Source organism: Musca vetustissima, unplaced genomic scaffold (genome assembly GCF_032173495.1).
Source record: "Musca vetustissima isolate MV318-11 ecotype Yass unplaced genomic scaffold, APGP_CSIRO_Mvet_v1 utg15412, whole genome shotgun sequence".
Taxonomy (NCBI): Eukaryota; Metazoa; Arthropoda; class Insecta; order Diptera; family Muscidae; genus Musca; species Musca vetustissima.
In genome coordinates, this window is record NW_026877509.1 from 13537 (window position 1) to 26148 (window position 12612).

Consider the following 12612-nt stretch of genomic DNA (forward strand, 5'->3'; position numbering starts at 1 on the left):
GCTAAATATTGACCGATCTTTCTCCAAACAGGCATGCTTATTGTTTGGCCCGATCCGCTTCTCCATGCAAAATTTCACGATGTTCGGACCATTGTTGCGGCCTCCGGAGCGACCAGAAAAACCGACAAAAATTTAGTATTTGGTCCATTTCATCCCCTAAATATTAACCGATCTTTCCCAAAAACAATAGGGGTCTTCATTGGCCAGAACCCATCCTACATGCAAAATTTCGTGAAGATTGGTCCATAACTGTGGCCTGTATCGTGTTTACAAAATATAATGGACAGACGGACAGACGGACGGACGGACACACATGTCTAGATCGACTCAGCTAGTCGAGATATAACGATCGGTATACTTAAAGGTGGGTCTAGGATCAATATTTCGCGGCGTTACAAACTTTTGGGGCTGCACAAAGCTATAATACCCTGACAACATAGTTGTGTAGGGTATAAAAAGCAACCGAATAACAAACATCATGGCTAAAAACCCAAACTAAACCTACGTTGCTGCTATGTTTGTCTGTTTGTGTCTGTGCAATCTCGCAAAACCCTAGCAACGAACCAACCAGCCTGGCAGGCTGGTAGGCAACCAAAATCCTAGTAGCAGCAGTCCAATTTCATCAGTTCATCTAGAAATGTACATATGTTGCATTCACCGAAACTATTTTATGGTCACAAAATAACATTTATACAGCTGTGCTATTCACGCAAAATCGCCTCAATTCTTTTTTGTCTGCCTGCCTGCTATCGTTGAAATTCTGATGTTTTCTCCAGTCCCTCCGCTTTTTTTTATTTTAGAATTTGAAGTGCAAAACAATTGATTTGATGGACTAGTTTTTGTTGCACAAACATATATATCGTTGTTACATCATTTTAAGTCCTTTATTTTTTTCGACATCAGAGAGTTAATTTAAGTTATGTTATAGCAAGGACCAGTAACATGTGAGGAGATCCTTTATATGTCAATAAGGAATAAACTCTGTTGAATATCGATTTCGATTCATTCTGCAGCTTCCATTGAGGTTGTTGAGAGTTAGTTTCTACGATATAACCTTAACACCCCAGGTGGGGCTACACTTGGGATTCTGTGGATAAGACTGGACTGAGTCCAACATCGTACAACGCACAAAACGTACATCTTGCGAAATTAATTAAGGTGACTATGTTGTCCGAAACAAACATGCAATGGCCCAAGAACTAACCATGTGATATGATTGCACAGGCTTTTGTAAGGGGTACAATAAATTTGCTTGTGGCAAATTGGGTTACGGAATGATATCTCCACTGTAACCTAACACAGTGCCTATTTTCTATTCCAAGAATGTCAGAGTCAAAAGTCGGACGGGCCGACTATATGATACCCTTCACCACTTATTTGTTTTTTTAAACTACATTAATTGATATAAAACCCATAACACATTTCATCTGTAAAGTATTTGGTTGAGAGTATCGACAATATCCAGCCAAGAGAACACACATAGCTTCCTTGGAGGATCATTAACATGAAATCGGACTGAATTAAAGAAAGATTAAATTCATATCCGTAGAGTGTCTTAGGAAAAACAAGGAGGAAAGTAGTAAAGTCGAACTGGGCCGACTATATGAAACCCTTTACTACTTTCCTAACAGACCACACATTTTTGTGAAAATCGGCTTAAATTTGACTCTTTTGTGCACAATTTACTAAAAATCGGACTAAAATATTTCAATAAAACTTGGCACACGTTAGGCTATCCCAACTTTAGTACGTTGTACAAAATTGTATACCAATCAGCCTGAATTTGACTCTTTGGTGCACAAATATATATGAAAAACCAGTAAGGAAAGCAGTAATGTCGGACTGGGCCGACTATATGATACCCTTCACCACTTTGGGTATATTCTATATATGTATCCTAACGGACTTCGCCTTTTTGAAGAAACATTGACATGAAATTGAACGAACGAAAATATGTGATCTTTATCTATATCTAAACCGATCAATCCCTACACATGTCATTCTGCAACCTATGCTAAATTTTTTAAAACGATTTAAAGCAAACTTGACACACGCTATTTGGTATGCTGCACGGTTTAAAACTTAATCTCAATCAGACATGCATTAATTACTTGGTTCACAATTAACATGAAGAGGTCGATATTATATATGGAAGCTTTAGTATATCTTTATCTAAAGCGATTTCAAAGAAACTTGTCAGAGACTAATTTATATTAACTTCAGTAAGTTTTGTCAATAGGCTTAGCTATGGATCTTTAGTGCACCATTTACTTAAAATCGGGCGAAACTATATATGGGAGCTATGCCGAAATCTGAATCGATTTTCACGAAACTCAGCACACGTCATTCTAGACTTAATTCAGTACGCTATGCCTAAATTTGTGGAAATCGAATGATTATCCATTTACATAAAGTCGGGGGTAACTATATATGGTAGCTATATCTAAATCTGAACCGATCTTCACGAAACTTAGCGCACATCATTCTAGACTTAATTCAGTAGACTATACCAAAATTCGTCCAAATCGAAAGATATTTAGGGACTTTAGTGCACCATTTACCTAAAATCGGGCGAAAATATATATGGGGGCTATATCTATATCTGAACCGATTTTTACGAAACTTAACACACATCATTATAGACTTAATTCACTAAGTCGTGCCAAAATTCGTCCAAATCGAAAGATATTTAGGGACTTTAGTGCACCATTTACCTAAAATCGGGCGAAAATATATACGGGGGCTATATCTATATCTGAACCGATTTTTACAAAACTTAACACATATCATTATAGACTTAATTCACTAAGTCGTGCCAAAATTCGTGCAAATCGAATGACTTCGTGCACCATTTGCCTAAAATCAGTCGAAACTATATATGGGAGCTATATCTAAATCTGAACCGATTTTCCCAAAATTTAGCACACGTCATTCTAGGCATAATTTAGTAGGCTATACCAAAATTCGTGCAAATCGAAATATATATAGGGAGTTTGATGCACCATTTACCTTAAATCGGACGAAAATATATATGGGAGCTATATCTAAATCTGAACCGATTTTTCCCAAATTCAATAGGGCTCGTCCTCGGGCCAAACGAATGAACTGTGTCAAATTTCATCCGATTCGGATTATAAATGCGACCTGTACTTTGTTTACAATTTAATATCAACAGACGGACGGACGGATGGACGGACATGCATAAATCGACTCAGAAAGTGATTCTATACATATTCTCAAAAGGAACCATGGGTCTATCTCGATTCATTTTGCCTGTTACAAACATATGCACAAAGACATAATACCCTGTACCACAGTGTGGCGAAGGGTACAAAAACTTGGTACACGTTAGGCTATCCTCCTAACTTCCTCCTGCTAATTGGCCTAAATTTGACCCTTTGGTGCACCAATTGCTATAAATCGGACGAAAATATATATGGGAGCTATATCTAAATCTGAACCGATTTCAATGAAACTAGGCACACGTTAGGCTATCCTCACTTTAGTAGGTTTTGCAAAATTTCGTGCAAATCTGTCTAAATTTAACGTTTTAGTGCACAATTTGCTAAAAATCGGATGAAAATATAGAAAAAAACACGAGGTTACACACTCAATTCAATACGTGTGTTAATTTGTAGGTCAAATCGAACGAAAATATATATGGGAGCTAAATCTGAACCATTTTTCCGTTCGACGTGTACAAAATTGCGGAATTGTGAAACGTACAAGATTGAATATAGATTTACAGTTTTACTTTCTGTTGATTTATCTCGCTCCGCTATACCGCAGATTGGTAAAAACCGAAATCAAAGCAGATATCCTTCCTCATATAAAATCTCCGATCAGGTCTTTGGAGCATTAAAATCTACCAAGAAAAATTTTGCAAAATTTCTTAACTATATGTGCGAGTTTGTGTGATAATGATAAAGCGAAACAATATCAGCATAGAAAGACCCTGTCTGTTATAAAGATATGCACAAAGACATAAATACTACTCTGTACAACAGTCTGATGGAGGATATACAAATACCAGAATACAACAAAAAAATGTTGCTAAAAAATTAGAATACCGAAAATGCGTTGAACTTGTTTATGTAGACTAAGTCGATATATCCAATTTCTAATACAAAACACCCTAGAATTAGTAGCACAACATGTACAAAGCTCTGTCTTAAATATTCGGACCTCTATCGTGATTTCAGCAGAATTGTAGAATTATATTCTAATCAGGAATATACTTTATGGGGTCTTCGTCGAATATTTCTCGTTATTGCCAAGGGTATGACAAATTTAATACACCTCTTAAGATGAAGGATATACAAATATGTTCTCCAGTAGGGGTATCCACAATCAGTTTTAATATCAGTTTATCCACTGTCGCGTTTTAATATTTATATGTAACTAGTGTAAGGAGTATTCTTAATAACTTTTCTGCAATTATCTACAAACAATGCATTTTCCCTTTCCATCTCTTTAATTACATTACCCACACACACACAATTCCATTACGATGTATAAAATGTATATTTTTCTGACATTGCTTGTAGCGTTAAATTTATATAAAATAATTTATAAGAATATGTCGCTTGTTTTCAACAGCCATGTTTTAATTTGTTCTTTCTCTGTTTTGTTCATGCTTTTATTTATTTATTTTTTTACAGACGTATGTAAATGGTTTACGCTTTGTCTTGACCATCTTGGGTGGAGCCATTGCTGTAATGGGCAGTAAAGCTATCAAGTATCCATCAGCAGGCGCCTTAGGCTGTGTAACAGTGGCCTTTGTAGCTGGCATCGGATGGAAGCGTCAACAAGCCAAAATGACGCCACAACAGCGACAGACATATGAAAATGTAAGTTTATGAAGACAGCAATAAGAATCTGTGTCGTGTTTGCATGTCTCTTTGTTTCAGTTTTATTAACTCTTTTTCGTTTTTGTTATTGACTACAATTTTATAGTAACATATTGTGCGTCGGGCTTTTTTTCAATGTACTTGGTGATAGTTGTTGCTGTAGGGAAATTAAGTTGTAAAATTTAAACAATTTCTTCGATTACATAGACCATAGACTTGTAGTTGGATATCATTTTTTAAGTAACTTTTACTCCATAGGAGTTGATTTTTAAAATAATTTTTTTCAAGCATCTATTAACCCATAGGCGTGGATTTTTTAAATTATTTTTTTCAAGCCCATAGTCGTGGATTTTTTAAATAATTATTTTCAAGCCCATAGTCGTGGATTTTTTAAATAATTTTTTTCAAGCCCATAGTCGTGGATTTTTTAAATAATTTTTTTGAAGCCCATAGTCGTGGATTTTTTAAATAATTTTTTTCAAGCCCATAGTCGTGGATTTTTTAAATAATTTTTTTCAAGCCCATAGTCGTGGATTTTTTAAATAATTTTTTTCAAGGCCTACAGGCGTGGATTTTTTAAATAATTTTTTTAAAGCCCATAGTCGTGGATTTTTTAAATAATTTTTTTAAAGCCCATAGTCGTGGATTTTTTAAATAATTTTTTTAAAGCCCTACAGGCCTGGATTTTTTAAATAATTTTTTTCAAGCCCTACAGGCGTGGATTTTTTAAATAATTTTTTTCAAGCCCTACAGGCATGGATTTTTTAAATAATTTTTTTCAAGCCCATAGTCGTGGATTTCTTAGAGAGTTCACTATGGTTTCATAGATTTTTTAAATGTATCCATCAGTATGACCTAGATTATGTAATCAAATTCAACACAACTTCAACATGCCTTGATGAACATTTTTTATAAAAATATAAATTTTAAATTTAAATTTAATTTCCCTCCTTTTTTCTTGTTGTTATTCATTCAACAAACCACAAAACTAGTTCCATCTTCTGCTGTATAGACGCTTAAGCAAAACACTAGCAAAATTCAATAAACATTAACAAATTAAATGCCTCTGGGCACAAAGTGAACGGATTAGGGGTTTTGCAAATTTTATTGGTGAAATTAAATTTGTTTTTGTGAGTCGGGTATTGGTCGCTCGTCCGTTCGGTCGGTTGGTTGTCTAAGCACAAAACAAAAATTCTGTTCATCCCAATGCTTTGAGAGGAGTGTTGTATTGCATTTTGTTGTTGTTATTGTTGCTATTAAGCCATGCATCAGCATCATCAGTTTGTTTAGACAACAAAACTAAACGTTATAGTTTAAAAGTTAAAAGCATATTTTGGGTTAACATGTAAAATCGAAATTGTTCTAAAAGCAAACAATATTGAAATTAACTTTTAATTGACTTTACGAATAGAATTAGTTTTTTTTATTTTTGGAAATTTATCGTAAATTAAATTTATATTTATAAAAAAATGGAAAGTTGTAATGGGAGTAAATAAATAGATTGTAAAATGCAAAGAAAAAATATTTCGAATCAACGCTTATTGCATTCGCGGTTTTTGAAGACATATTCTTTAAAATATCCAAGCACCTAGCATTGATGGTTATTTAAAAAATACTCTTTAAACCAGTAAGGAAAATTCAAAAGTCGGACGGGGCTGAATATATGATACCCTTCACCACTTTAGGTACATATATAGGAGATGTCAATATCTCCAATATCCTGTAGATAGTACAGGCATAGGATCTTTGGACTACCATTGAGATGGAATCGAGCGAAATTAAATGTGCTTTCATGATTGATACTTGAATCAATTGAAAAAACCCCATACTCATATATGGATATTTAGTGTACCATTTGTATGAAATCGAGTAAAATTATGTATGGGAGCTATATATAAACACATGGATCTGATTGATTAACCGTTGCATACACTATTTGTTTTTGTTATCACTCTATATTCAATTAATACCCTCTGCCAAATTTTGTGTAAATCGAACAAACTAGGCACAATTTACATAAAATCGAACAAAAATATTTATATGACCTATATGAAAATCTGAACCGATTTTAACAAACAATATCACACATTCTTTTTTCCTTAATTGCATTCGCTATGCAAAATTTTGCTCAATCGGACAATTATTGGGAAGTTGGTGTATCATTCACAAAAAAATCGGGCAAAACTATTTATGTGAGCAATAGCTAAATCCGAACCGATTTTAACAAAACTTCGCAGACATCAATCTGGACCTAATTTAGTACTCTGTGCAAAATTTTGTTCCAATCGGACAAATATTAGGATTTTGGTGTATCATTCACAAAAAATCAGACAAAACTATATATGGGAGCTATATCTAAATTTGAACCGATTCCAACAAAATTTCTGATTCAGCACTCTAAGTGAACTTAGCCAAATAAGTGAACTTAGCCAAATTTTATCCAAATCGGACCATTAATGTGACCTGTACTTTGTTCACAAAAATACATGGACGGACATTTACAGACAGTAAATGGACCCAGAAAGTGATTCTATGCATATTCGTAAAAGGAACCATGGGTCTATCTCGATTCCTTTTGCCTGTTACAAACATATGCACAAAGACATAATACCATGTACCACAGTGTGGTGAAGGGTATAAAAATCGTATCGTCTTGATGGCCCTCGAAAAACTATTATTTAAAAAATCCACGCGTATACCCTTGGTGGTCATTGGAAAAATAACCTTTAAAAAATCCACCTTGGTGGCCTTGGAAAAACTATTAAACTATTATTTAAAACATCCACACTTAAATCCTTGGTGATCCTTAGAAAAATATCATTTACATAATCGACGCTTAAAGCGTTGGTGGCCCTTAAAAAACTATTTAAAAAATCCCTTCTTAATGCCTTGGTAGTTCTTGAAACAAAAACGTTTAAAAAATCCACGCTTCTTTAAAAATCCTCGTAATGGTTGGCCACGTTTATATCCATCATAGTCAATGGATATAAACATAAATTATTCTTAAAAACATCACACTTCCAGTCATTGTGCTCCCTGAAAATTATATTCTTGAAATAATCCATGCTTATATCTATAGTCCTTATAGTCCTTAACAATATTCTTTAAATATTTCACTCCTTATAAAATATTCTAAAAAATCCACGCTTATAGTCATTGAAAAAATATTCATTAACAAATTTACGTTTATATACGTTCAAAACCCAAGATTATGCATTTGTGGACCCTGAAAAAATATTCATAAACAATCTGCTTTTATTGCCTGGCGGTCCTTGAATAAAATATTTCAAAATATCAAGCTGGTCGTACCGAAAAAAAATCTTTGATAATTTTATGATCTTATTTTGTCCTTCGGACATAAATAGTCTTATTGTTTTAAAATTGACATGGACCTCTAATATGCTGTCCACAGACGATTCAGAGCCTCAAAGATAGAACTCACAAGACTATTGAGATCATAGGATATATATTTTGTGAATTGGTTATGAGAAGGATATAGTCTCAAAAATGTGTTCGTGGCATACCGTCTTTCAATCATTTATCTAAAACTAGCGGGCCCGGCAAACGTTGTCTTGCCTAACAATATTGTTGATGTATAATTTTCGGCATTTTAGGCTGTTTTTATACCCTCCATCATAAGGTGATTTGTATATATTTTTGTAACATCGTGGTATTTATCAGAGCACACATAGGGTAACATTACAAAACCGAATTTGATGTTTATGAGTGAGTTTTGTTGCTCCCTCCACGATTTAAAATATAAATTTTATATTTGCACATACATTTGTATTACTCATAAGATGGCTTAGCGTTGTCCTGGTGAAACACGACACCTCCCCTGTTGGCCAATTCTGGTCAATTGCTATCTTCAAACGGTACAGTTGTTGGCAGTAGAGATCAGAATTTAGCGTTTGGCCATATGAAAGCAACTCATAATAAACAATCCCCTTTCAGTCCCACCAAATGCATAGCCGAACCTTCCTGGTCGTTAGTCCTGGTTTGTTCACCGTTTGAGGTGCTTCACCGTTCTTTGACCACAATCGTTTTTGCATAGGGTTATCGTACGTGATCCATTTCTCATTTCCAGTCACCATCCGTTTATAAAAATTAGAGTATCTCATTCCGTTTGGTCGAGGCTTCCCAGATGGAAATTCGATCCATTCCATTTTTTCTGTTAATTGGTGAGGCACCCAAACATTGAGCTTCTTTTTGAATCCAGCTTTGTGTGAATGGTTTAATTTTTAGCTCCTGGACAATGTTACGACATACCTGTAAAATTCGATCGTTCCACCGGTCTAATGGATTTCTTTTTCCCAAACCTAATATTAGGGATACTTATTGGGCAGAAATTCTCCCTAATTAGAATTTTCCATATTGACTCAAGTATTCGGATATCCCCATTTAACGGCGGGATATCCCCATTTAGGGAGTGTTTCAGCCGAAGTGCTGTAATGTTTTATTTTGGATGAAGAAAACCTGTTTACAAAAAATTATCAACATTGGTGCAAATTGGTCCGGGTAGCCCCATATATTGATATACATATAATGATATACTCTTATTGTTCGGTATTTTCTCATGTGGTATTAGTATATATCCATACCCATTGTAGTATCGTATGTCATTCATATCATATATCATTCCGTGATATTGAAAGGGTAAAACACATTTGCGGAAACATTTCTATTCAGGACCAAATTTTGTATAGCTCCTACATACGGGTCCCGCGCCAATTTCGGTTTTGTAAAGAATTTGACGGAATGGATGGATCATGGATTTGGCTTAATGTAATAAAAAGGCGCCATACATATTTCTCGTTTAATTTTCAGTATGTTGAAGTTCTTACCCCCCGTTTTCCAATCTACTACACGTACTGTGTAACATAGTCCCCATATAAATGTCCCGGCCGATTTAAAGAATCTACATATTAGAAAGTACAAAAGTTCGATCTTAACACCGATTTTTCATGGTATTAAATATATCGGTAGTTGATATATTGATGTAACATCATGAGACTCTTTGTTATAACAAATGCTTTTTATAGTTGTTCTCTTTCAATATGAACTTAATTTTCTCAGTGATACACATATGCGATTAAAGACATTGACCAACGATTAGGCATATAACCACCATATAATGGTACATTTTAGGTACTTCAATAACAACATGTTCCTATTATTATTATTTTCAAGAAGAATAATCTAGGGCATGTGTCTTAGAATCGGAACTCTTTTCTGAATCTTCAGATTTTCATCCTTGCATTTGTCCCAAAATGTACGTGAATTTCATGGAGGACGTGTACATACAATGATCGCGTATACTTCTCTATTATTGTTTTGCATTCTCAGAAAAAAAAGTTTCATTACAATGTCAATTGAATAAAATAAAATATTTTGAAAATTTTCAATATTTGACAAATGAATATTTGTTTTCAAAATATTTTTTTTTTCATAATATTTTTTTTGCAAATTTTTCGCGGTTTTCGAATTTTTCTCACCTTTTAAACCTTCCCTGAAGCTCCACGAACATTTCAAGACTAAGATCAGAAAAATCCGTTCAGCCGTTCTCGAGTTTTAGTGAGACTAACGAACAGCAATTCATTTTTATATACATATATAGATGGAAAACATTTTTGAGTAATGATATAAGACCTCTTACTGACATACATATCTGCTTTGAGGATCCATTGGCAAAAAATTGATTAATTTTCATAACAAAGCTAAATCTCCCACCTATTGTGACACCTCCAAAACATGAACGATTCAACAACGTCTTTGGCGACGGAAATCGAAGACCACTCATACATTTTTGATGTGTGGCAATAAAAATAAGTCATTGTGGCCATGTCAGGATGTACGAGCCCATGTGTAGGATCTCCCTTTGTGTTACTCTTGATCGTGTTTTTAATTTCTTCGGAGACAAACACATGATGGCGTACCAATCAGAATTACTCGTTTTACGCCGCAAATAATTGTTTGCTGATCTGTTTCGGTATCATACCCGTATATAACTGTTTTGTCACCTGTGACGATCTTCAAACAACGTTTTTGAAGCACCGTGATCAATTTGTAAAATTTCTTTGCGCCATTGACGCGGGTCCTTTTTGAGCAATTGCCAAATTATTCGTGTTCCAACGAGAGTAACCCTTTTTATACCCTTCACCACACTGTGGTACAGGGTATTATGTCTTTGTGCATATGTTTGTAACAGGCAAAAATAATCGAGATAGACCCATGGTTCCTTTTGAGAATATGCATGGAATCACATTCTGAGTCGATTTATGCATGTCCGTCTGTCCGTCCGTCTGTACGTCCGTCCATGTATTTTTGTTAACAAAGTACAGGTCGCATTTATGATCCGACGAACCCTATTGAAATTGGAGAAAATCGGTCCATGTTTAGGGTTAGCTCCCATATAAGGGTACCCCGAATTTTCGGTATTTTGGGGGTTTTGATCGCATTTTTCTCCCGAATTCGCTGAAATTTGGTACTTTATGTTCTTATTGGGTATCAAATCTCCCTACCAAAAATTATAAATATAGGTTCATTTTTTCCGATAGTCTCCATATAAAGGTACCCCCAATTTTCGGTATTTTGGGGTTCTTGATATTGGGTTCTTATTGGGTACCAAATTACTCCCCTAAAAATTATAAATATAGGTCCAGTTTTTCTGACATCCCCCATATAACGGTACACCCAAATTGTTGGTATTTTGGGGTTCCACTATAAATTATAAATATAAGCCCATTTTTTTGGGTAGCCCCCATATAAAGGTACCCCCCAATTTTCGGTATTTTGGGGTTCTTGAGCGCGTTTTTCAACCGAATTCTTTAATTTGGTTTTTTTGTAGTCGTATATGGTAACAAACCTCCCTTCCAAAAATTATTAATATTCGCCCCCTTTTAGGGGTAGTCCACCCCCCATATAACCCTCTTTTTATAACCTTCACCACACTGTGGTACAGGGTATTGTGTCTTTGTGCATATGTTTGTAACAGGAAAAAATCGAAATACACCCATGGTTCCTTGAGAATATGCATAGTATCACTTTCTGAGTCGATTTATGCATGTCCGTCCATGCATTTTTGTTAACAAAGTACAGGTCCCATTTATGATCCGATTTGGATGAAATTTGGCACAGGTCACTTAATAGGATCAAGGACGAACCCTATATATATATATATATAGCTCCCATATACATTTTCGTCCGATTTTAACTTATTGATGCACCAAACTCCCAATAGTGATCCGATTGAGACAAAGTTTTGCACAGAGTTATTGAATTAGGTCTAAATAGTTCTATGCCAAGTTTTTTTTTAAATTGGTTCAGATTTAGATATGGTTTCGTCCGATTTAATGTAAATAGTGCACCAAACTCCCAATAGTGGTCCGACTAAAGCAAAATTTTGCACAGAGTACTGAATTAGGTCCCGACTGATGTATTTGAAATTTTGTTGGAATCGGTTCAGATTTAGACATAGCTGCTATATATAGTTTCGTCCCATTTTATGTAAATGAAGCTCCATACTGCCAATATTTATCCGATTGAGACAAAATTTTGCGCAGAGTACTGAATTAGGTCCCGACTGATGTATGCGAAATTTCTATATCTACAGGATATTGTAGATATTAACATGTCTTGCATGTACCCATAGTGGTGAAGGGTATCATATAGTCGGCCCAGTCCGACTTTACTACTTTCCTTACTGGTTAACAACTAGAAATGTCCAACGATTGCTGTATCTCACTATATGTCACGTCACGAT

General features: G+C 34.8%; 1 protein-coding gene across 1 annotated transcript in view; it reads left to right on the top strand.

Moving 5' to 3' along the window:
• Window positions 1–4661: 4661 nt before the first annotated feature.
• The window catches only part of LOC133322097 (sodium/hydrogen exchanger 9B2-like), a gene marked incomplete at its 5' end in the record, with an annotated part of 30518 nt that continues 22567 nt past the window's right edge, over window positions 4662–12612 (top strand). Inside the window, one exon of the mRNA XM_061531164.1 lies at window positions 4662–4850. Coding sequence (XP_061387148.1) covers window positions 4662–4850 — 189 coding nt within the window. The remainder of the gene's footprint in view (window positions 4851–12612) is intronic.